General features: G+C 45.7%; 1 protein-coding gene across 11 annotated transcripts in view; it reads left to right on the top strand.

Annotated features, from left to right (window-relative positions):
* The window catches only part of LOC147031635 (upstream stimulatory factor 1-like), a 108137-nt gene that overhangs the window by 26519 nt on the left and 54547 nt on the right, over positions 1-27071 (top strand). For all 11 annotated transcript variants that reach the window (XM_085866129.1, XM_085866144.1, XM_085866107.1 and 8 more), the window contains one exon: positions 4936-5000. In XM_085866129.1, coding sequence (XP_085722255.1) covers positions 4936-5000 — 65 coding nt within the window. The remainder of the gene's footprint in view (positions 1-4935; positions 5001-27071) is intronic.

The following is a 27071-nucleotide window of genomic DNA, read 5'->3' as shown; positions in this document are numbered from 1 at the left end:
CGGTTATGATTTGAATCGTCGAGCGGCAGCCTTTTAATAGGCTACGCCACGTGATCGTCGGCGATACGCTGCCGTGCTATGCATAAGTTAGACTATCGTTGGGTATAAGTTGTGAATGCCGACAACACGCTAAGCATTCGTTGGTATAAGTTATCTATAAGTTATCGAAACGTTCTGTGTACGTTACTAATACGTTATGCATACGTCCAACACGTTATTATACGCCCAAAACTGAAAAAAAACAACAATAGTTCAGCATACGCCATCGTTTTAGATACATTTTGATACGTTGCCATACGCTGGCTAAATCGTCAAGGTTTGAAAGGGCCTTAAGTTTCGCCGGGTCTTTATTCCCAACAATCCGTTCCTTCAAGCCGGTACCTCCTTGGCAGCGCCGCTCGGCTGCATCTGATCCGGAAAGGTGATCCATAGTAGGTGGAGTGATCCGGTTCGGACAAGGAGTCGTGAGGACGTGGTTCCCCGGTGGTTAAACTGCATGGTTAATTAGGCAACGTGATTCTAGACAGGAGGACCCTAGGTCACGCGGTTGAGTTATTGGCGTCCACGGTCGGTTAAGCAACCCGCCGTATCACGGAATTATCCGTGAGTGATGGCCTTCAATTCTGGGGAGTCTGGTGGGAATCGACATAGATTTCCCCCACCTAGTGGACTTCTCACCCGACCCCGCCGGCCCGCAAAAATATATATTGTTGTCGATTTCTGCCCGCCGGCGTGCGAACGACCGCGTCTAACCAATAGCGGTCGCATCGCCCACCGAACGGACAATCCAGTCGTAACTTTCTGGAACAACGCCAGAAACCAGTCACGGGTGGGTTTTTAATCCCACCACGGCCTAGTCCGTATTCTACCCGTGCGAAATAGGGTCAATCGCCGAATATCGATATACCTAAGTACCCGCGTGGGTAACCTACCGAGGGACCGTACCTCGGCGAAGGCCTGCTTGGACACGAACCACTTAAGCGGTCCATTCCGTTCTGGATAACCGAGCGGGTATTATCGCCAGACCTCGCCGGAGCCGATTCTTTTTATCGATTATTTAAAAACCAACTATATTCCGAGTGCAAGATGGGGCAGTTCAATGAGGGAATGGACGCAACGAACAGGTTTACATTCACACAAGGACATTTATTATAATAAAGCACATATGCAATTAAACAAGGCAAAATACGTATGCAATTATACAAGCAACAAAAGCACGACAAAAGAACTACAACCGTCTACTTATTATGTACAGTCACTTGCACTTAACAGCAGTTCCTACTTATTAGACGGGCCCACGGACACACGTAAGCACACACACTCACACCCAAGAAATGGTGGCAGAGGCCTTTAATCACGAGTTCCAGCTCGGAGGACAGGTGAGCTGAAACCCAGAGCCTATCTCTAACCTCTCCACCTCGTGTGGTCTTCAAGTTGTTCGGACCCGGGCTCCAGCGAGAGCGAGCTGGATCCAATCACCGAGCCGCGATCCTTCCTGAGCTCCCGCGAATCGTCCCGCGCTTCTTAACACGTGCTGGTGAGACGAGGCGCTGATCCTTCCCGCCGATGCATCGCTTCCCCGAAGAACCACCTCCCGCGCTTCTCAACACGTGCTGGTGAGATGAGGCGCCGATCTTTCCCGTCGAGGCGTCGCTTCCCCGAGGAACCACCTCCACGAAGAGGTGGATGAGTCGCACCAAGCCGGGAACCAAAATGGAGAACAAAGAGCTCCACAAACCAAGAAGAAGAAGCCACCACTCGCAGCTCGAGCCGAGCGACCGGCTTAACTTCCTTCCAAACAGGGCAGCTTGAAACAAAAAGCTTTCCCGAGCCAAGCAGAAGCCGAAGCTCACGGAACCGTCAAAGCAAAGAACCTCCAAAAAGCCTCCTCCTGAGTCAGGCCTCAGCCGAAGCTCACTGAGCAGGCCGAAGCAAAAAGCTTCCGAAGGCCTCAACCCTAACGCAAGCCAAGCAGGACCCGACGGTCTGCTGAACGACTCCCCTCAACTCCCTTCTCCAACTCTGCCCTTCCAACTCTGCCCTCTCCAACTCTGCCCAATGACTAGTCTCTGCAGAAGCAAAAAGCTTACTTACCAGAACAAAGAAAGGATCTTGTCCTTATTCTTCTCCCGCCCTTCCCCCACTCCCAGCGTGACTCATGACTCATGCCTCATGCCCTCGTGCTCCATCCCCTGCTCATTCATGGGTGGGAGGGAGTTGTTGACATCATGAGTCACAGGAGGGCAGGGTGGTTCTTCCTCTTCGCAGAAGAGGGGGAGGGATGTCTCCATTGTTCGTTCTCTAACTATTAAATCGATCCGCAGCGCATCTAATCGATTTCTGAACATTTAAACAATGGAAGGTGAGCTATCTAGCGAACAAGCACTTATCGACATAGCTGACTAAAGGAATGTTGTGTGCAATCAAATTCCAAATTCGTAACAATATATATATATATATATATATATATATATATATATATATATATATATATATATATATATATATTGTAGATTTCCAGCGTGCGGACAACCGCCCTTAGCTCAATTGCGGCTGTGCGCGCCCACCGAGCGTGGCAATCTAGTCGCAGCTTCCAGATCAACGCCGAAACCCAGCTACGGGTGTTTTTAATACACCATAAACCAGCCAACTCTTTTGTCCACGTGCTACAGGGTCGATTGCCGAATTGTCAATGTACATAATTATTCACGCAGACAGAAATGCCGGGAGTTTATACCTGCACGAAAACGAGCCGCTTAAGCAGCTCGTTCCGTTTGCGATTGCCGAGCGGTTTTATATCGCCAAGCCCCATCGGACAAGATGTACGTTTTATCGGCTTATAATCAGCCAGCTAATATCCCGAACACAATTATGGCAGAAAGTGACATGACGAGCAGGTTAACATTCAAAAATGGGGACATTTATTTTAAATGCACATATGCAATGAATGGGGGAATGAGGAAAAAGACACAAGCAAAAACCTACAGCCGATGTCTATTATGTAATGTACATGCACTTCATCAGTTTGTTACTTATGGAGAAGGTGCCACAGACTTTCATGCAAAACCCAAGAAAGAAAGAACCGGGCTCGTGAGCCTTTATAATTGCTCGGAGCCGGGATGACCTAAGGGGCTCCGAGAGACCGAGCGGGCTACCTGGCCACCCTCTTGGTGACTCGCTGGGTCCTGGTTCGGCGGCTCTCGGTGTCTCTGCCCGCACTCCAACCTCTGAACTCTCCAGCTCCCCACACCAACTGCAACTCTACCACACCAGCGCAGCGCGAACTTAGAACAGCTCTGACTCCAACTCAGAACTCAGCACAGCAACTCAGAACAGCTCTCCACTGCGTTCGAGCTCCTCACACCAACTCCTCTCTCTTAACGGCGAGCGAACGCGGCCCTTTATAGCCCCCGGGGCTTCGCTCCTTCACCTTCGACCCTTCACCCCCAGCTGGCTCCGACCCTGTTCGTCTCCTGATCCGTTCTTGCTGTCAAACGTGGCCGTGTTGGAAATCACCGTCTTCACGCCGACGTGGCGGAAATCACCGGCTTCACGCGGATATGTTGGAAATAACCGGCTTCACGCGCACGTGTTGGGAATCACCGGCTTCACGCGGACGTGGTGGAAATCACCGGCTTCACGCGGACGTGGTGGAAATCACCGGCTTCACGCGGACGTGGTGGAAATCACCGGCTTCACGCGGACGTGGAGGAGATGATGGCGGTTGTGGAAAAAATGGCGAGGAGGTGTTTGTTTAAAATAAAAGACAGAAGAGAATAACACTACCTCAAAGATTCACAGCCCGTTATACATCGGTGGGTAAATCTAACCTGGAACACACACTTATCGACATAACTCGGGGAACCTGAATGGTGATCTGTGAATTTCCACAACCGTAACAATGTGTGTGTGTGTGTGTGTGTGTATATATATATATATATATATATATATATATATATATATATATATATATATATATATATATATATATATATATATATATATATATATATATATATATATATATATATATATATGTAGACACACATATATCATTTAATTACATGGGCCTCGTGTGACATCCTGCCTTTGTGGGATTCAAACCCAAGACTTCTTCACTGATGTAGCAATAGTTTACTGAACTCTTGAGTCTTACGGATACCCTCAAGTGTTTCTCACACTCTTTATCACTGGCTGAAGGTCCAAGTGGTCTAAATTTCGGTGGCAGTGATGTAAACTGAGAGAGTAGGTAATGCATGGAATGATCTCTGTGGTAAGGTAGTGGCAGCAGAAACAGTCGATAAGTTTTAATTGGAATTAGATCAGTACCTGGAAGTTATGGAGATTGAGGGCTATTGGGATGTTGACAGGACTTTTTGGTTGTTTGAGCATTGATGGATGATTGTGTGCATGTGTGTGCTGTTGTTGGTGGGAGCTTCATCAAGGGGTGTCGTGTGGTTGATGTGTGTTTTTTTAACCCAGCCCATTCCCCCTTCCCCGTGGGAAAAAATAATAAATATACCAAAACTCCAAAAACCACAAAAAACAAAACGCTTAATTCAAGGAAATAAAAACATTTTGCATTTTTTTATTTTGATCTTTTGTTGATAAATTAGTGTGGTGTTGATGTGGCGTAAGCAAAATGAGCTGAATGGTTTCCACCGGTGTCCAATTTCCTTGTGTCTTTAACACTGCAAGCTATAATGGCCTATGTCTTCTGTCTGCCAGGCAGACTCCAAATTTAGAGCAGTTTCGGTGACGTTTCTTATAAATGGTTAATTAAAATTGCACACTTTTTGTTGTATGCATAATACATATATGAAAGCAATTGTCAACTTTTTTTCAGTTCCCATGTCTTGATTATCTCTGAATATGGGATAAAACGCAGCAGTACCAAGGTCCTTTGGCAGCAATTTACTGTTTATGTTTTTGCAGGTGGTGCATCTGTGGCATCGAGGGAGGTTCAATATCAGTTTCGAACAGAATCTATCAATGGCCAGGTTGGTTCCCAATTTTTTTTTTTTGTTGTTTGTTTTGTTTTTTCTTCCATGCTTCATTTTACTGTTATGTACTTTATGTATCCTATCGGTGTTTTATGACTTCGATACTGCAGGAAGTTATTCCTTGTCAAAATGAACTGCTTTGTGTTGCGATTATATATATATATTGTTGTGGTTACCAAATTCGCAAACCACCATTCAGGTCCCTTAGGTGAGGTATCTCGGTAAGTACATGTGTAGGTAGGCCCAAACCCGTTGTCTAGTGGGAATACATGTCATTCATGCGTGCTGCGACTCTTCAGGATAGCCGTTTTTCTTTTACTATCTTTATTTTGGACCAACCGCCATGATTACCACCACAATCACAACATCAACCACCAACCACAACGCCGCTTCACCACAACCGCCACGACCTTCCCGTCACACCTCGCAACCGTAGCATCGCCACCGTTCTTGCGCCGCCTGTGGGTACCGGTGTTGGACTCGTGCAGGGCGCACGTTGAACAGCGTGTACAAAATCACGGATTTTGTGCTTCAAAAACGGATCAAAAACGACACACGCCCACTTTTTGCCATCCAATCGGTGAGCGAGGGGCGATTTGGCCCCGCCTCCAGGGCGACCGATATATGCAAATTTATGGATCAAAAAGCCTTCACGCCCACTTTTTCTCGGGCCAATGGGGAGCGAGGTGAAAGGTCAAAGGGAGGGGGTCAAAGGCGAAGCTACGGGGGGATAAAAGGACCGTGTTCGTCAGTCAGAAGGAAAGAGCAGAGTCAGGAGAGTCCAGAGGAGGAGAAGAAGAGAGTAGGGGAGTCGAGAGGCGGAGAGTAGGAGAGTAGGAGAGTCGGAAACAGAGAGTCAAGACTTCGCGGGCGGTGGAGCTTCTCGTCGTGTGCGTTGGAGTCGGAACGGAGGGGACGGAGCTGTGGAAAGGCGGCGACACCAGACGAGGGGGTGCTCGCGTCGTGCAGGAAGCTGCACCCGAGGGAGGCCGACAGCGCGACCTGGCCGAGGTGGAGACGCTCGTCGCGGGATAATAAAAATCCTCTATACCCCGAGCATCAGCAACCCCCTCCTGTTTCCCCCCGCGCTGAGATAGTGCGACCAAGGGGGCCCCTTTCCCACCCCCTACCAGACACTGCCCGCGAGGCCCGCGGGGTTGGGGCGCCATCGCCGCTCCGCGTCTCATCACCAGACGGGTAGGCGCGACCCGGTCTCGGCCTCAGGCCCGCCTCATCCTTGAGGGTATTCTTTCCTTGGTTTTGGGTATGTGTTGTCGGCGCCGTCTGTGAAGTAGAATTGTATAAGTGTTGCCGTGTGCTCGGTAGTCGGTATTAGCTCTGCATTGTGTTTTCGCTTTTATATTTGCTTTTTGTGTAAATTGAATTGTGTTTTTCTTTTCTGTGTGCTTTTGGTGGAATTGTATATGTGCGCTTTCCGTTCATCGCGAATAAATGTGCTTTATTATTGAACTGTTCTCCCGCTTCGCTTCGTCTTTTCCTCTATTGAATCCCCATCTTGCTTCACGTAAAGGGTTGGTAGTGGGCTGAATACGCCCGATAATTAATCGAACCGTCGAGGTCGACGATAACACCGCTCGGTTATTCTGATAGTACGGAACGGGTCGCTTAAGTGGCCCGTGTCCGAAGTCGACCTGCGGCGAGGTGTGATCGCCCGGTCTACCCTCCGCGTGGGTACTTAGGTAGGTCGAATTTGGCGAGCAACCCTATCCCACGCGGGGGCTGATTGGCTCGATCGCGGTGAGACCGAAAGGTCCACCCGTGACTGGTTCCCGGCGTTAGTCCGAGAGGGTCACGACTGGATTGTCCGTCCGGTGGGCGACGTGCCGCGATTTGAGTTACGTGGCCGTCAGCACGCCGGCGGGCGCGAATCCGCAACAATATATATATATATATATATATATATATATATATATATATATATATATATATATATATATATATATATATATATAATGTCTTCCAGGAAAACCCCACGAATGTTGAAACCATGAATGTGGGGGCATTGTTTCAATGGGAAATTGGGGGATAGGTTCCGGTGATTTCCTGACCCGCGAATGTCAGGGAAAATCTCGTGAAAATGCTGTGGAAATAGACGAAAATCCATGTGTTGGGATAAAATATGCGAGTTTTTTTTTGTCTGTTACAATGGAGACCAGGGAGATGACGTTATCGGTTCGTGGCAGTTGCTGGTTCATGAAAAAGTCCGCAAATGGTGACACCACCAAAGTTGTGGAATTGGTACAATGGGGACAAGGGGGATAACATTATTGGTTCATGGCGGTTCCTGGTTCAAAGGGGAAATTTTGTAAGTTTAAAATGTTTTTGACCACAAATGCATGATTTCAGTTTCATTAAAGATGCTTACAAACAAAAATGAATAACGACACCACCAGGTATCGCTTCTAATTTATTGAAGAATGCATTTTAAAGTCTCTTAACCATACCGTACCAGACCGCAAAACGAAAAAACACAACAACAACAACAACAACAACAACAACAACAACAACAACAACAACATGTACCGTTCCAATTTTTTATTAAACAAACACAGCACACGTAATCTCCAAATGATGAAGATGAGGACAAAAAAGGTGAGGTTAGAATGGCTCATCTTGAGATGACCCAAGTGAAAGTGCTGATGAGCGAAGCTGCAATAGATGTGCAGGAAGCAGGTCATGTTTGCGGATCATGGAAGATATCTTTTTTGCGTACGTACAGTACTACTGTAGTACATCCAGCTGCTTTGTGCATGGCTCGTGGAAGTTATGTTTTCGAACTGTTATGCTCACGGCTCATGAAAAAAAAAACGCTGCGAAAACCACAAATGCGCGGGACAATTTTCCACGAATGTAGGAGCATGTCGCAAATTATCAACTGCAAATACGCGGAACCCGCGAATCTTGGAACTGTCAATGTCAGGGTCTTGGTTAAAGATATAGACATAGTTGAATCGGCAGTCTCTCTTCTTATCATATAATGTGTGCAGCATGTTTGTTATTTCACGTCGCAACAGAATGTGAAAGTCATCCTTTTCAAATGCAGTGCATTGTGAAAAATAAAATGCAAAGAAATAATATATCAAAACCTTGTCCAGCTGTATACAATAATTGTTTTGTCACTTTAGGGAAGGAGGATAAAGAAAAACAGAGAACCGATTGTGTGGATGTGCAATATTCAGCTTCTGATGTTGGTTGTTATCTCCTTTAACTGGTGTCAAAATGCGGAATGGATATTCCTCCTAGAACACAAAGTACCCCCCTCATATGAATAGGATTATGTTTTGAGGACCATGTTGTGATGTTTTGACGTTTTTCACTGGAGCGCGTTCTGTTTTTATATCTTTGTTTTCAAGGGCTAATTTATGAATGGTCACTGAACTTCAGACAGCTTCCAATTGTAGTTTACTTTTGCTTTCAATTGTAGTTCCTCGTAGTTCCTGTTGTAGTTTTTGAAATCTCAGTGAGATTCTGCTTTATTACTCGAGTTGCTCCGATTATCAAGAACAATGTCAGAGCTCCTGAGCTTCAGGTTCTCCTCACTTTGTTTTTCAGATACTTGACACTTAATGTTGGAAAAATATCCACATTATATATACCGTCATTGTGTACTGACACCTCAATTAACAATACTGTCCTTTCCTTTTTATATCTGAGCACTATGTCCGTTTGCAATGCCTTGTTTTCACTGTTCACAATAAATGGGATGGTCACATCTTATGTGAGAACTCTGTCGTCTTTCAGTGATTGCCCTTGGCTCGTGCTTACATGGGGACTGGGATATTGAAGTTTTTACAGATATAACAGTGAATCACTCTGCATATAGTTATGCCTTTGTGTGTACAATTTTGCTCTATGTTGAGTTATGCCTTTTTCTGTACACTTTGACAATGCATTGGAATAGTGTCCCCTTGGTCTTGGGGATTTATTATGTCTCCATCAAAGTACCCGTCCTCCTGGATGGGTTAATTCTCCCACTTTTATGATGTCTGACACATTTTATTACCTCTGCCACCGAAGGTGAAGGAGGTTGTTTTCACCCCTTTCTGTCTGTTTGTGTGCTTGTTACTTACGAAATCTTTAGATTTCGTAAGTATATTGATCAGTTCCGTTCTGTTTGTGTGTGTGTGTTTATTTGTTTGTAGGCACGATAACTCGAGAACGGAAGGAGCTACCAATGTCAAATTACACCACGTGATTCAGGAGGGTGATGGCTAGTGCTGATTAGATTTTGGTCAAAATCGGTCAAAGGTCAAGGTCACAGTGAAGTCAAATATTTGATTTTTGATGGTTTGGTGCAGATAACTCGAGAACGGAAGAAGCTACCAATGTCAAATTACACCACGTGATTCAGGAGGGTGATGGCTAGCGCTGATTAGATTTTGGTCAAAATCAGTCAAAGGTCAAGGTCACAGTGAGGTCAAACATCCAAAACATTCGATTTTTGATGGTTTGGTACAGAATCATCGTAGAAACTTCTGGTTTGCGTCGCTACCTTCTCTAGAGACAGCTTTTATTAGACAAGGTCAGAGGTCAAGTTGACGATTTCGTAAGTACCAGTCTATGACTGCTTGTTTGTTATCTTGCCAAAACGAAGTTTTTGCAAGATATGTTAGTCAGCTTGTATGTTTTTTTTTTTTGTTTGTTTTGTTTTTTGTTTGTTTGTTTGTTTGTTTGTTTGTTTGTTTGTCTGCAATCACGTATAAAAAATTCTGCAGAGCACAGTTATCATTGGAAATTTTTGTAACTTCGCATATCAGAGGCCTATAGAGGTCCCTTTCAGTGCACAAAATTTTGAAGGTCAAGGTCAAAGGTCAAGGTCACTTTGTCGCAAATCAGCGGAGTCGACGAAACCCTTATTTTTTGAGTAATTTTGATCGGATCGTCTTCAAACTTCATGGGAATATAGTTCATGGTCTGGCGCTCAGCTGATTAATTTTTGGTGGCGATTGGCTTGACCTTCATGGTTAGCGCCTCAGGTCAAACATATTTGACCCCAAGGTCAAATTTTCAAGTTTTAGGAACCATATCGTGTAGTACCTCAAATTGAACACCTCGATGAGTGCTTTCTAGATATGTCAAGCTTGAGACATTATGACGTCATTTGGTGACGTTATGAGGCAAACGCATATTTTTCATGGTTACTCTGTAGAACGATTCTCATCGGAATCTCTCGTCGGCAGATATTCCTCAAGGAGTCGCTCCTGGTGAATAGCAGCTCTGTTCACCTCAGTGTGACCTTAAAGAAGTCACACGTGGTCACCTTTTGGCAAGATACGGGTCACCCTGCGGGTGACATTGTTTTTTTTTATTTGTTTGTTTGTTTGTTACTTGCAAAATCGAAGATATTTTAAGTATATTGGTTAGTCGATTTTGTTGTTTGTCTGCTTGTCTGTTTGTTCATCATTTTTCTTTGCCTGAAGGTCAAAATTTTAAACCGATCTTCATGAAACTTCACCACATGGTGGAGTTTGTCATAAGGAAGAAGCCTATTGTTTATGAGGTCAAAAGGTCAACATTGGTCGAAGGTCAAGAACTTAGTTGGTATTTCTAAAATCTTCAATTTTCATCCAATTGACTTGAATTTTGAGGAGGATTTATATTTCAGGTCAATTCATTCAACCAGCCAATTATTTTTGAGGTCATCATGGACCAAAAGGTTAACATAGGCCAAAGTTCAACAACTTTGAGATCTCTAAAATCCTCAATTTTCATCCGATTCACTTGAAATTTGAAGAGGATTTATATTTCAGGTCACTGAATTCCACTAACCAATTAATTTTGAAGTCAACATAGTACCAAGGTCAACAACTCTGGTGTAATTTCTAAAATCCTCAATTTTCATCCGATTGACTTGAAATTTGAAGAGGATTTATATTTCAGGTCACTGAATTCAACCAGCCAATTATTCTTGAGGTCAACATAGGCTGAAGGTCAACAACTAAGTGGTATTTCTAAAATCCTCAATTTTGATCCAATTGACTTGAAATTTGAAGATAATTTTTATTTCAGTTGACTAAATTCAACCAACCAATTAATTTTGAGGACAACATAGTACCAAGGTCAACAACTAAGGTGGTATTTTTAAAATTGTCAAATTTCATCCCATTGACTTGAAATGTGAAGAGGATTTTCATATCAGGTCACTGAATTCAACCACCAATAATTATTTTTGAGGTCCACATCGGCCAAAAGGTCAAAATAGGAGCACACTCCATGTTCGAATCCCGTTCCAGACACCAAAATTTTCAGGCTTTATCCAACTCTTGACACCATTTTTTTTGCGCCCGGGGGGTCTGGGTGAGAAGATCACTAGGGGGGGGAGCTATCCCGGGTTCCCAACTGACTCCCCGGAATCGCAGGCTGTCGCACACAGATAACTACGTGACGCGGCGGGTCGCGAACCAACCGTGAACGCCAATAACTCAACCACGTGACTTTGGGTCCTCCATCTAAATCGGTTACCTAATTATAATCATGTGACGTAATTACCGGGCGACACACCCTCTGTACACCTTGTCCGAACCGGGTCACCTTACCGGGTCAGATGCAGCCGAGCGACACTGCCAAGGACGTACCGGCTAAAAGAAACGGATTGTTAGGAATAAAGTCCCTGCAAGGCTCGGAAACGGACCATGCTGGATCAATGAAAGAAAAGACAAAAACGAGGTGGGAATATTTCTACATAAGGATTTATTATAGGCAGGCAAGGAAAAATATGTGGCACAGTGAATGTAGTTTATTGTCGTGTGTAAGCAGGAATAGAAAGAAATGTGTGGTGGGAACAAGCAACTTACTAAAGCAGACACATAGCAGACTTGTACCGATATATCTTCTGCAATTTTAACTTAAAGCGAGAACTGGTGCCAACACACACACACACACACACACACACACACACACACACACACACACACACACACACACACACACACACACACACACACACACACACACACATCGATAAAGAGGAGTTAATGAGAAGATAGAAGAGATGAGGTGAGGCTAACGGTTTCGTTATGCCTTGCACCGTTGTCTGACTGCGCTCCCCACTATGTTTTGGGGGGATGCTCCACTGAACGATCCCTCCTTGAGAGTTGGCACATCGTCTACTGCTTTGCTACGGTGCCGGTGCAGCGTCTGTGCTGATCCAGAGACTGGGCGAAACCGTCAGGCGTGAGGGAGGGACTTTAGGTGGAGCCAGCGGCGAGTGGGTGGAGAAGGCCGAGTCAGGCGGATGGGTGGAGCCAGCGGCGAGAGGCAGGCAGACAAGGTGAGTGGGTAGAGCCAGCAGCGAGGGAGTGGAAATTCCAGAGAGGGTGGAGATCGAGAGCGAGTGGGCGGAGTGGCAAACTGGAATTGTGGAGCAGCAGGCATATGTAGAGATTGAACCAAGGCCAGGCAAAAATGATGAGTATGACCACTGCGACGACTTCACGATCCGTCCTTTTTAGGACCTGCGGTGCAGGGCAGGGCACCGCCCCAAAGCGATGCGTCATCACCCAAATCGGGCGCTCCCATTGGGCCCCGGCCACCGCACGGCCCTGCCGCCACGGCCGGAAGCGGACTTTTTTTTTTTTTACATCCGGCTAGACTTCGCCGAGCTGTGGAATTGTCTCACTCCGAACACCGTGATATGAATATCCTTGCACCGAACTCCTGGGCCGTGCTCAAGCGGCTGAACGAGGGCCGTGTCGGCCCCGCATGCCCGCTCCGGTGCCCCCTCTGCGCTGCGGTTGGCGCTGATCAATGCGCTTGGCTCATCTGGATGCTATGCAGCCCGAGCGATCCGGGCCGTACAGCATACCTCTGCTTGGTGGTGGCTGCATCGAGGTGGAGGTGCGGGAGGATGTCTGCCATCCACGATAGATAATGGTGGCCGCGGTGACATGCGAAAATCGATGGTAAGACACCGTTGTGAACCAACGTGCAGACCCGAACAAAGAGGTGCGCTCTTCGTGCCCTGTACAGTGGGATGGTAATATGCCATTGTAATCAGCGCGCAGACCCGAATGAAGAGGTGCACTTTTCGTGCCCCGTACGCTGCGATGGATTGAAGAAAAGGATTGGATATCATTTGGGTTGAAAAGAGCGCGCCGCGTGCGTCCTGTACGGCGTTGGGATTTAATGTATGGTTCTATTATTCCCTTTGACCGTATCTTGCAGCGGAGGATTTTTCCATCGTGTCGGTTATGCTTTCTTTGGCCTCCGCGAGGATGTATCCTTCTCGTGGAGGATGTTGCTGTGGTTTTCAGAAGCGGCCCTCTGGGTGCGGTGCCTACTTGGATTTATTTCAGGAATAAGAGGAAAAGACTTGGAATGAAGATCGAGATATAATCAGACCTAACTATGAGATCCACACAACGCACTTTGCCCCATTTGACCCATTAGACATGAGGGAAAGGTCTAACTGCACATATATTAATGAAATAACTGTCCGGGGACCACTGTATGATGGATGCCATTGCCTTGGAGGCATGCGGTTTCCAGAACCACAACAATATAATAATATCTGAAAAAGTTATGGATTGATGCGGACGAAATGTGGTGTACATTTGGGTGTATGATGAGGACGAATTGATTCAATTTTGGTGAAGATCTGGATCTGGATCCGGATGTGAGTTTTTATATGTAATTCTTCACCATTGAGAGATGGGGCCAAAAATGATATGTAGCACAATATTTCAAAAGGTTGTGGACAGATTATGACAAAACTTGGTGGATGAGTTGGGGAGGTGACAAGAACCAGCTGATTAGATTTTGGTTAAGTTCTGGCCTCTCAGTGGGATACAAAACATAAACTGTTCAACCTGGCAGAGGTCTGCGCTCCACTGAGTGCCGTTCTAGTTGTTGGTGCTTTGCCGACTTTGAATATGCATTTAGCACCTTTGTTTTGTCAAAAAACATTTTGGAAGTACTGTTATACAAATTTCAGCTGCTCTGTTCCTTTTTCATTGTTTGGCGCAAAACGTTTTCAGTCTTATTTGTGCAGGAGGCGTGTGACTTTGGTCCCTTGAATTTTCCCCTGTTGTTGGTTAGTTTTTGTTTCCATGTCCTTGGTTGTTGATCATCTTGCTTAAGGGGTTGGATGTTAAGACAAACAGAAGCAGGTGGAGAGGCTATCTCCTTGGAAGATCCCTTGATGTATTTTTGCATCTTGAATTTGAATTGTTCCTTCTGATTGATGGAGTATGAAGGTTCTGTTCCATTGTGCCATTACACCAATTACTTTGGAGTCTATGTTGGACAGTTAAGATTTCTGTTTTGTGAATTTTTGAGTGAGCTTGCATTTGGCAGATAGAGACAGACAAAAATAATGTAATTGTGCTGCTGTGGTGGGTAAATGGTCTGTGTTCAACCCAGTAGTTTATACCCCTCAGCCCGAATTGGGCTGAAAAAGGGGTATTGTCGTCACAGGCGTTGTCCGGCGGGTGTCCGGGGGTCTGTCAACTTTTGGTTTCCGTAAATTTCGAGGAGAACGCCTTGTCCGATTAAATCCATTTTTCAGGGTGTGTTGGGGTTGAGTAGAGGAAGGTTCCTTTCGAAAATGGGCACGCTGCGATTTTCAATGTGGCCTCCATGACAGCCATCTTGAAATTGGTTTCCGTCGATTTCGAGGAGAACGCCTTGTCCGATTAAATCCATTTTTGCAGTGTGTTGGGGCTGAGTAGAGGAAGGTTCCTGACTATGATCAGTGCGATGCAATATCCAATATGGCGGCTCAGGCAGCCATCTTGAATTTGGTTTCTGGACAATAACTTGAGAATGGCTTGACAGATTGATTTTATTTTCATGGGGGTATAATGGGGGTGGTTAGAGGAAGGTTGCTTTCGATATACAGCACAATCCGATATCCAATATGGCGGCTAGAGCAGCCATCTTGAATTTGGTTTCCGGACAATAACTTGAGAACGGCTTGACAGATTGATTTTATTTTCATGGGGGTATAATGGGGGTGGTTAGAGGAAGGTTCCTTTCGATATTCAGCGCAATCTGATATCCAATATGGCGGCTAGAGCAGCCATCTTGAATTTGGTTTCCGGACAATAACTTGAGAACGGCTTCACACATTGATTTTATTCTGGCGTGGTATAATGGGGTTGAGTAGAGGAAAGTTCCTTTCCAAAATGGGCATGCTGCGATTTTCACTGTGGCCGCCACGGCAGCCATCTTGAAATTGGTTTCCGTCAATTTCGAAGAGAACGCCTTGTCCGATTAAATCCATTTTTGCTGGGTGTGTTGGGGTTGAGTAGAGGAAGGTTCCTTTCGAAAATGGGCATGCTGCGATTTTCAATATGGCCACCATCTAGAAATTGGTTTGTGTCAAGGGGCTGAGGGGTTACGCCCGCTTTGCGGTGCAATTTTTTTTTTTTGTAGACCTTCTCGAGGCTCGTATGAGAGCTAACACACAACGCATAGTAAGGGGGGCATGAGACGAGGGGCGGGAGTGGGAAGGACAAAACATTGGGGATCAAAGACATTAGGAGATCTGTGGAAGGGAGAGGGATGGGGCGGGAAACACGAGGTATACAAGATGGACATAACAGGGACTTTCAGGAAGGAAAGCAGGGAATTTGAAGGAGTTGGGTTTGGAGTGGATTAATGGGGGTAGAAAAGATTGAGGGTTTGGATGGGGGATGATAAGAAGTGGTGGTGAACAGCTGTTTTGAAGGGCTGGAGGGAAGAATGGGATTGAACAGAGTGACGGAGTTTATTCCAAAGGCGGGGGAAAAGAGGAATGAAAGAGTGAAGGTGAGCAGCGATTCGTGATTTTGGTAGTTTTGCCAGAAGGGGGTTGTTGGCGGACCTTGAGTGCCCTGCAAAAATATGGTGGGGACAAATCACAGACACAGCGGGGGGGGGTGGGCGAGGCTGGAGAGGACACGCAAGAAGACAGAAAAACCACCGACCTGCCTGCTGTGATTAAGTGAGAGGCCCAAAGACTCAGCCTCATCGCGGGAGATGCCAATGATCCGAAATGCCTTGGTTTCTACAGCGTGAAGCTGAGAAAGGTGGGACGCAGGAGCACCAGCCCAGAGGGGAGAGCAGTACTCCATCAGGCTGCTTAAAAAAAAATTCGCTCTTGTTTTCTTTGAGATATAAAGTCCATTACAATACTTCCAAATGAGTATTGGATCATGATCTGCACATAAAGGCCATCACAATACAGTACTTCTAAATGCCAGGGCATTGGATCATTCTCTGCACAACAAATCCATCATTTTTCCTTTTTGTGAAAAATGTAGTATTAACTTTTTATCTCAAAAATACACCAGTTAAAAATGTACACATATTATGTATATAATTGCATCTGCTGCTGCTTCTTCCATATGTGCATGGCTCACAAAGTGGGTACACATACTGTTACACAAAGGGCAAAAAAAAAGTTTAGGGAAACATGAAATGCAATCCATTATGTTAATCTGCATGTATTCAAATAGCTAAATCTAAATTTTTAGACCTGCAGCACGTCCGGTTTTAAAGTTACCACTGAATATATACAACACTGTAAATACACGTTCGAATTTCGAGCTTGGCGTCAGCGTTATGTACGGAATCAGATGAAAAAAACAACATAAATATTATATTTTGGGATAAGAAACAGATAATTTTTACTCTGCCTTTTTAAACAGGCTCAATATGTGACAGGAAAAATAAAAAACAACACATTTTGAGAGAATCCGATGTTATAAATTACGAAGAAAACACAGACGAGTTCAGCAGCAAAGAAAGCCACACTTGTAAGTGAAAAATAACTTTAAAATCGAATCTATTTCTTTCGAACTTTTGAAAATAATCACTTTAAACATGAAAAGAAAAACATAATTCTTACCTCTTGGATCCTCATGAAGCACCCAAAAAATTTTAGCGTTGGTTAGCATAAAGAATTATCAGACAAATGCGAGTCACCTCGTTCGGCTCGGCGTCCTCACGCTGGATTCGTACGTTACGGCTCTCGCAAAGACACGGACACGAAGACAAACGCTTCGCTCGACGGCGAATAGAAATGTGCTGACACGCTTGCAAGTGCCTATTATATCCATCAATCGGGGAAGTTTGCAAGACGGCAAGATTTTCTAATGTTAGCGTTATTTGATGATTCGTACATAACGGGACTGACGTGAAAATCAAGACGGAATTTTTTTTTTTTAAACTTCTGGTCCGAATTTTATTTTTCTGATCACAATTTTGATCTATATTTTTCTGCCGTTAGACTCTGTCTTATTTCCAAGAAATTAAGGGAGATTTGGAATACAAATCATGAGAAACATTATCAACACTGGACTCCTTATTTTTCTCGATGCAGTGGACACGAAGCGTTATGTACGAATCCATTATTTCATCAGATAGGGTAGATGCCAGAAAACCCGAATAGGGAGACAGAACATCATCAAAACATAAAAGAGACACCAAAGTTCACATTCTGAGTCACCACACTCAAAATAACTGTCACATAAGAAATGTACAGTAAAATAAAAATTTTACCAATCAAACTGTAACATTTCTAAGGTTACAATACCCATATTCTGTTGCTTTAATTCATCTTTAATATAACAGGGAAATGGAGAGTATGATATTGCCGGTTTCTACCGGTTCCCCAAGATGTCCACTTTCATTTCTGACCATTGATGGTTTGTCTAAATACCTCATAATAGTTTTATGTAGAATTTCCCACAAACATACTACAGCATACCCACTTTGTGAACCATGCACATATACAACACAAGGCTGCTGGGTGGTATCATTAGCTGAGGGTGTGGCTGTGCCGTTGATGCAATGCTTCCTGGTTATGACAGTAATTTAGAATTTGGCTACTCTTCGCAAAGGAAGCTCACCTACTCTTCGCAAAGGACACTGTGGGATATTTAACGTCTACCAAGTAATGCCGGCAGGTGGGAATCCCGTTTAACATCCATCCAAGGGATGGCACACATTGATGAAACATCGGGGTGACTGTTTATAGCTGTGCCGAAATTAAAATCCACGCGAGACAGCTTAGAGGCAGGTGTGTGTACCTCTTGGCCATCCTTCCAGCCCAATGCATACTCATATGCTCATCATATGATATTTTTGCACGTGATATTCCCTTTCTCAGACAGTTAGATAATCCAGATTATGACATCTGATTTCAGAGTTGTTTTGTCACGCCTGAGGAATGGACGCGAATGAGCAGCTCCATACACACCTTGTGGAAAAGCCAGTGCACAAGTGTCACGCAACACCCACAGTGCACCTGCTCGGATTAGAGGCAGATGACCACCCTAACGATAACCATCCCCACTGCAGCAGGGGTGGTCTGTTGAGAAGTAGGCTGAGTTGCGAGCGGAATTACAACGCATCGAGGAATAAATTGCAACTTTGCATCAACTTTTCGGTGATGACGAGTATCGCCTAAACGACATAAAGAATCAGCTGGGTTTGACAGCATTCTGTGACCTATAGCAGAATTTCAGTTGGGGATTTCAAGATGTACAAGCATCTACTGCCTATATGAAGGTGAGCGAGACCCTTGGCACAGGGAATTAGAAAGTGAGCAACTTGGAGATATGCCACTCATAATTGTGCATGATCTTACCATAATTAACACTGATGAGTTGGAAAGGATAAATTATATGAGGAATTGGACCAGCTCCTCAGGTCTAACCCCAAAAAAGACAAACTCTCTTACTCTTGGAAGGCTGCAATGTCCAGGTTTGACAAGATCCTGCTACTTAGGGTTCGTAGGACAACACAGAATTTGAAAGGAAAACACCAATGGAACACTCCTATCACTGTGTGCAAAACATGAGCTTGCCTTAACCAACACCTTGTTCTGCCATAAAGTCAATTACAAGACAACTTGGCAGCATCCTTGTTAAATGAACTGGCACTTACTGCATTATGTGCTTGTTCGCCAGAAAGAGAAGTGATTTTCAGATTACATGTGCAATGCGTGGGCCTAATTGCTGTACTTGTCACTCAATGATATGAACAAAGCTGAAGTTGATCATTTTTCACTCCAAAACAATCTCATTCTACTTGAATATCCTTCTACCTGTACTTCATTCTTTATATCTCCTTTCTCTCAATAACTCCAAACTCAATCGGCATTAAATGTAAACATTTCTTCCTTCTTTCTTTAAAAGCATTTAAAATCATTTTTAAATGCTTCACTTTCCTTATTCTCCATCAGAGCACGGACAATTCCAATAGGTTGCCATTCATTGCGAGGAGGAGATTCTTCCTTCGGAAATGCCCCACTGAGTGCGGTGAGAAAAGCAGCGCCATTGTTGTGACGTTGCTGGTACTCAGAGTACCCCAGCAGGTGTTGGCGTTTCCCACAAGCTCAATGACTGTGTTTGTCTTGTGTTGTCATTTATATTCTTCTGTATGCCCGCGTGTGTGTGGCAGCTCCACTATGATCCTTTGACTCACTAGAACCGTAACATTATATTTCTAGAACCGTAACATTATATTACAAAACTCTGTCAGCTCAGCGCTTGGTCCATCAACCTTCCTCCTGTACCTACAGCACCACCTTTCTCTGTGTCTTCAACAAAAATTATTTACACCCATCCCATGATCTTTATCTTCCTATGTTCAATTTTGGAATCTTGAAAAGTTCAGTTTGCAGAGGTTGTCTGCTGACAACAATGAAATCACCTTCACATCCTTTATTGGTGTCAGTCCCCTCCCCATAGCTCCTACAAGCCAGCATCCTTTAAACACCACCCCTTATATGTGTCCCTATCCCTCAACGTCATGTCTCCTCTTTATGCATCCCTCTCATCCCGACCCCTCAAAGCATCACCTCACTATGCTCCTCCAAAAAGCCTCCACCGTGTCCTGCACCATCCCATTGCTTCCTCCCCTGTCCCTAACTGTGTGGACCTTAAACATTTGAGGCCTGTGCTCCAACTTGACATCTCTCAATCCAGGCTGCTGTTGATAAACCAGACATCATCTGTTTAACAGAATCTGTCCTCCCACAGGACATCCCTGACTCCTTCGTGTCTTTCCCCAGCTGTTGGCTTCTCCGATTTTATTGACCTGAACCGTGCTTGTGCTGATCTTGCAGGTCCCGGACCCCTAGGTTTTACCTTTGGCTGTGACTTCCCCTCCGCTCCCACCTCTTGTGTGTCTGTGTTGTACCAGCCTCCCAACAGTGACGACTCCATCTACATCTCTCTCTTCAACAACATGGAGCAACTTTTAACCACTCATCCCAACTTTTCATCATATGTGGTGATTCGAATTGTCACCATGAAAATTGTCTTGTGTTAGTACCTCTCTCACCTGCCATAGCACTTCAGCAAAGGACTTCTGCGACTCATTGCGACTGACACAATCTGTCAACTTCCCGACCTAGATCTCAACGGCAATCTCAGATCATTCTACAAAGCCCACAACAAGTCTTTATCCACTTTCAGGAGAGACAGAAAACTTCTGTCCAACCTCAAGATTGATCTTTCAAACTTGTCTTCCTCCTTTTAAACCTGGTGGAAACTTGTTAAGTCTATCTCTGGAATATTCTTCCACCTTCATCCCTTCCTTGTCCTCAAATGGTACCACAGATGACACTACTCGTGAGAAGGCTGCACGCCTCAATTCTGCATTTGATTCCAAATCTTGTGTCCCCAACCCCATGCTCTCTGAACCCAACTGCTCCTGGACTGTCATTTGCACCTGAGAAGGTAGAGAAGTTTCTGACTACCCTTGACTCTGATTCTGCAACTTTCCCTGAGGGCATCAGCTGTTAAAACCTCTTTCTGCAATTTTTATTCTATCATTTGCTCGAGGTCATCTTCCATCTCCATGGGAGTCAGCCAACATCACTGCATTACATAAAAAGTTGCAAAAACTGATCCCCTGAACTTAAAGACCTCTTGGCTTATTTCCGATCATCAGAAAGGCCATTGATTCATCATTGCATTTAATATGAAATCTTTCCTTTTCTGCAACTTCCTCATCTCAGATCACCAATTTGGATTCAGACCATGTCACTCCACCTTCAGATGTGCTGCTTCTGCTCTCCCAACAATGGATGGATGCCCTCAATATCAGTCATGACTTCAGGGCAGTTTCTCTAGACATATCTTGAGCTTTTGATACAGTCTGGAATCCTGCCTTGCTTTCAAAACTGTTGATGGCATCCAAGGCCAACTCCACATATGGCTCACTAACTTCTTCGACTCTCGTAGCTAACGTGTGGCTCTCAACGGAATCCTTTCATCTCCTCTTCCTGTTAAGGCTGGAGTGCCCCAAGGCAGTGTTCTGGGCCAGTCCTATTCCTGAGTTTATTCAATGATCTCTATGACTGGAAAATACCCTTTATCTGTTTGATGATGACTCCACCCTCTGCTGTCACATTCCTCATCATTGAGACAGGCAGGCAGCAGCATCTCCCCTCTCTTCAGATCTTGACAAAATCACAAGCTGTTTAAACACTTGGAATATGTCCTTCAATCCTGTCAAATCTCACATTCCCTCTCCCTCTCCCTCTCCCTGAAGGGACCCCATGGCAAACCCTCCCATCTACTTTCTAAACAATCCTCTTGAAGTGCACTCACTCAAACTCAGGGGTCTCACTCTCAACCAGCCATGATCTTTCTTAGGCAAACCTCGTTTCTAAGTTGGCCTCGAAAAGCCAGTCACCAACTGGCATCCTCTGTCGTACAATGTCCTTCCTTGGCACACCTGAACTCCTGTCCTCCTACAAGGCCTTCATCCGCAGCTTCATGGAGTACTGCTTTCCCCTCGGGGCTGGCATCCCTGCCTCACACCTTGCTCAGCTTGACGCTTTGGAAACGAAGACCTTTAAGATTATTGAAATATCCTGAAATTAAACTGAGTCTATGGGCCTATCACTCTCATCACAAACAGGTTAAGGGTCTCTGTCTTCTTCCACCTCATTTGCAGTCTTGCACCCTCTACTCTTTCCATGTTTGTCCCCTTCCTTCCTTCCCTCTCAACCCCCAACGTTTCTGCTGGGTGCACGCGGTCCACCGTTAACTCCCTTCTAGGGAAACTCTCAAAATCCAGAATCACTGCTCAGAACTAGAGTTAAACCGATGATGGGAAAACAATACATGGATTGGTTTGACATAAATGATGCAAGAATCTCTGCATTTCTGGAAGAGAAGAAACATGCTCACGCAGCTTTCAGCACAGCCACATTCTCCTATCAAGAGACCAAGAAACAAACTCCAACATGCCTTGAGATTAATATGAAATAACTGTTAAGCCGTCAAGACAGAGGAACTACATCTAATAGCCGATCAACATGACCCCTGGTAGCATCTAGCTTGCAACCCATCTTTTCACACTTCAACAAAATATGAACCCAAGAAGCATTCCCACAAAACTTCAAAGATGCCAACATCATCAGCATCTGGGAACCTAAGGGCTTGAAGAGCATTGATCTGTGGATACTCCAATGGCATCTACCTGTGCTCTGCTGTGAGTAATATTCTGAGCAGAGTTCTGCTTCATAATCTGCTCCAAAATATGAGACGAGATCCTGTCAGAATCATAGGGTGGCTTCAGATCCAACTGTGGGTCAGCAGACATGATGTTTGCAGCTCTCCAACTCCAGGAAAACTGGAGAGAACACCATCAGGATCTCCACATCCTGTGTTGTGACTTTACCAAGGCCTTTGAGAGTGTCAATCACCATGACGCTGGGCTGTTGTTCTATTTTGGCTGCCTAGACAACCTCATGTCAATCCTTGGACTTATTCATGATGCTTTGATCGAGCGTATCTGCATCAATGGTCCAACATAAAGGGGATTTGAAGTGACCAGGGGCATCAACCAGGAGTGTGTTTTCGGACCAATGCCCTTCACCATGTTCTTTCCAGCTGTGCTTGATGAATCAACTCAGGACATGTCAACAGGTGTGTCAATCAGGTTCAGATCAGGGGAGCTATTCAACCTGTCAAAATTGTGTGCGTCGACAAAAGTCACAGAGGCTCTGATTAGATAGCTACATAGGCAGATGATTGTGCAGTGGTTGCACTGGGATCTCCAAGCTATGGCCGATATGTGCTCAGAAGGCTCTAAAAATTACGGTCCACAAATCAGCATTTCAAAGACTGAGATTGTGTACCAACCAGCACCTGGCAAACTACTTGAAGCACCCAACATTATGGTTGATGGAACGACCCTCAACATTGTCAATAAGTTCACCTATCTTGAAAGTATTGTTGTGGATCTCCGCCACTCCGACGTGCGGGCGACCGCTTTTAGCTAATTGCGGCCGCGCGCCCACCGACCGTGGCAATCTAGTCGTAGCTTTCGGATCAACGCCGAAATCCAGCTATGGGTGTGTTTTAACTACACCACAACCTTGTCAATGCTCTGCCCGCGCTACAGGGTCGATCGCCTAATTGTCGATTTACCTAATTGTTCACGCGGACAGACTACCGAGAGGTTGTACCTCAACAGGACCTGCTCGGAAACGAGCCGCTTAAGCAGCCCACTCCGTTGCGATTGCCGAGCGGTTTTTATATCGCCAGGTCCCGTCGGACCCGATTATAATCTTATCGGTGTTAAAAAACAGCTTTTTATTCCCAACGCAACCACGGCAGCTCAATGGAGGAAGGGACGCAATGAGCAGGTGAATATTCAAACAATGCAGACATTTATTTGTACACGCATGCAGTCAATGAATGGGGGTAAGGGACAAGACACGAGCAATAAGACCTACAGCTGTTGTCTATTTATTATCTACATGCACTTGTAACAGTTCTCTACTTATCGGACAAGGCGCCACAGACTTCCATGCAAAAACCCCAGGAAAGAAAAGGGGAGAACAGGGCCCATAGGCCTTTAATGTTCCTCGGAGTTGTGAAGACCGAAGGAGCTCCGCGAGACTGTGCAGGTTACCTGCCACCATCGTGGTGACTCGCTGGGCGACCCTCAATGTCTCGTCGTCAACACGGTAGCTGGTGTAACGGCGGCTCGGTTGGTCCAGGCCTTGCCGTGCGGCCTGGTCGATCGGGCTTGGCCGACGACGCCTCAGAAGAGTGAACGGGCCTTGCTCTTTTGGAGTTGATGCTCTTTTAAGAGCCCGCTCACTCCTCAGCGTCGCTCGGACCGTCCCGGGGCCCGATCACTTCGGACCGTTATGTCACTGGCTGGCGACTTCTCTCCGGCCGGCGACCTGTTTCCGGCTGGTGACTTCACTGCCGCCTCCACCGACTCACAACTCTGCACGGCACTGCAGGCTCGACTGGACTCCAGGCACCAAACTCCGAACTGCCGACTCAACAGCGAACTCCAGATCTCCGTACTCAACTGGTTTCTCGGCGTTTCAGCCCGGCCTTTTTTTGCGTTCGGGGGGTGGTGTTTGGTCTTTCACCTCCGACCCTTCACCCCCCCCCCCCCCGCTGGCTACGCGATTTTGTCATTCTGATCCGATCTTGCCATCAAAGACGGACGTGGTAGGAATCACCGGCTTTCGCCCCAACGAGGGAGACTTCGTGTTCGTCGGCGGAGATGTTGTTCGTTTGTGGATGCCGTTGTTGGCGGAAAGATGGCGGCGCTTGTGGAGATGAAGGTGAGGGGATGTTGTTCGTTTTTGGATGCCGTTGATGGCAGAAAGATGGCGTTGTTTGTGGAGATGATGCCGAGATGTTGGCGGTTGTGGTGAAGGTGGTGAGGAGATGTTGGCGGTTGTGGCGAAGGTGGTGAGGAGATGTTAGTGGTTGTGGCGAAGGTGGTGAGGAGATGTTTTTTTTTTAAATAAAGATAGGAAAGAATAACACTACCTCAAAGGTTCACAGTCCAGCGCACGAATAATTTCCGTTGGTCATCGGTGGGGAAATCTAATCTGGACACACACTTATCGACATAACTGATCTTTGGGGAACCTGAATGGTGTTCTGTGAATTTCCACAACCCTAACAGTATGTTTTACAACAAGGCCATGATAGCCAAAGGGAACCATATGCCCATCAAGAAAGCCAGCTCTGCATATGAATGTCTCCATGGCATCAAACTGGATACAAAAATCAAGGTCTATAAAGCCATAGTCCACAATTTCTTTCTATATGGGGCAGAGACATGGGTCTGTGACTGAAACCATATCAAGGCCCTGGCAAAAATTCACCAATGCTATATTCGGTCCACCATGAAGCTCCGTTGGCAGGAAAAGTCACGAATAATGAGGTGCTGGGTTGAGCCAGGGCCTGCAGCATGGAAGCTATTCTCCAAAAGATATAGCCGAGATGAGCTGGTCATGTTATTTTCTGAGTTGAGCAACACATTCCCAATCTAATCTTGTATGACAAGCTGACCCAAGGCAAACAACATCATAAGGACACCTTCAAGAAGTGCCTCACATACTGTAATATCAACCATGACACCTGGGAGCAGCTCACAGGTTACTGTTTGCTATAGAAAAGCAGAGTGAGAGCCAGGACTCTTCACTTTGAGAGAAATTTATGCCACGTGCATGACTGCAAGTGACAACAACAGCAGATTGAGCTACTACCCAGCTTACTTACCACCTATGCTTGACATGTGGATGCACATGCCAGTCCTTAGACATGTGGAGACCCCACAGCCACCAGAGAACCCACAGCTGACGCAACTAATCTGATGATTGACGGCTCATTATCACACCTGATAAGTCAACCATCATCATGTCATTACACACCAAGTTTATTTTCTTCCCTGCGACTTACCTGCATCCTTTCCTTTGCAGTCTTCAAAGCAATAAGAGTAACTTGCAAAAGTACAGCGTTCAACTAGATAGTTTATTGAACACCTTATCCTGCACAGTGTTAACATTTATAATTCAATTGAAATAAATTAATAATTTGAACGGACATATGAAAAATAAATTCCAGAAGTTTAGTGTCATTGATGCAGTCTTATTCAACACCTTACATGTCCAATTACTGCAAAACGAGGTTTTTGGAAGCAATAAGAAGGCAATTTGTGTTCTCTAGTGTTCAAGTATATAATAAAATTGGAGGACAAGGTGTGATACATCTAAAATATGTGATATGTTCAAGTATGTATATATATATATATATATATATATATATATATATATATATATATATATATATATATTTGTGAATTCGCACCCGACGGCCGCGTAACTCGAATCGCGGCACGTCGCCCACCGGACGGACAATTCTGTTGTGACCCTCTCGAACCAACGCCGGGAGCTAGTCACGGCTGGGCCTTTCGACCTCACCACGATCGTGCCAATTGGCCACCCACGTAGGATAGGGTTGTTCGCCAAACTCGACCTACCTAAGTACCCACGCGGATGGTAAACCGGGCGATCGTACCTCGCCGCAGGTCGACTCCGGACACGAGCCGCTTGGGCGCGGCCCGTTCCGTACTATCGGGATAACCGAGCGGTGTTATCGTCGACCTCGACGGTTCAGATTATTTACCGGGCATTTTGCACCCACTACGAACCCTTTACGTGAAGCAGGATGGAGAGTCAATTAAAAGGAAGGAGACGAAGCGAAACGAGCACAGTTCAACATGCAAGCATTTTATTTCGCGACACACGGAGAGCACGTATATACAGCCATACAGAATCGAAATGCACATAAAGCAAATGTGATACAACCGACTAACGCATACACACGCCAACACTTGTACAGTTTTACTTACAGACGGCGCCAACACACATTTACACAAAAGCAAAGGAAAGAAGCCACCCTCACAGACAAGGAGGCAGACGGGCCCGTAGGCCAAATGTGCGCGTGACCTGGAGGAGCGGCCAGGTCCGCGAGACCGGGGAGGTCTTACCCGTGTCCTCGTGACGCGTTGGCGGGCAATCCGCAAAATGTGGCCGCACCGCTGTGCCCCGACTCCGTGCCCCTTGGCAGGTTTCGTTGGCACGACGTTTGGGGTGGGGTGGGAACGGGGCCCCCTTTTTGCACTATCTCAGCGCGGGGGAAAGGGGGAATTGTTGATGCCCTTGGAGAGGGGAGTGGCTGGCTTGCTTGGATCCCGCGACGAGACGAGCGATCCCCCACACCGCAACCTCGTCGCCGACCGCCGTCCTTCCTGCCTTGGACCCGAGCTCCCTTGCTTGCA

The sequence above is a fragment of the Eptatretus burgeri genome, chromosome 2, assembly GCF_056783735.1.
Source record: "Eptatretus burgeri isolate ZD-2024b chromosome 2, Ebu_testis_v1, whole genome shotgun sequence".
Classification (NCBI taxonomy): Eukaryota; Metazoa; Chordata; class Myxini; order Myxiniformes; family Myxinidae; genus Eptatretus; species Eptatretus burgeri.
This window is presented reverse-complemented; position numbering and strand designations above follow the sequence as displayed.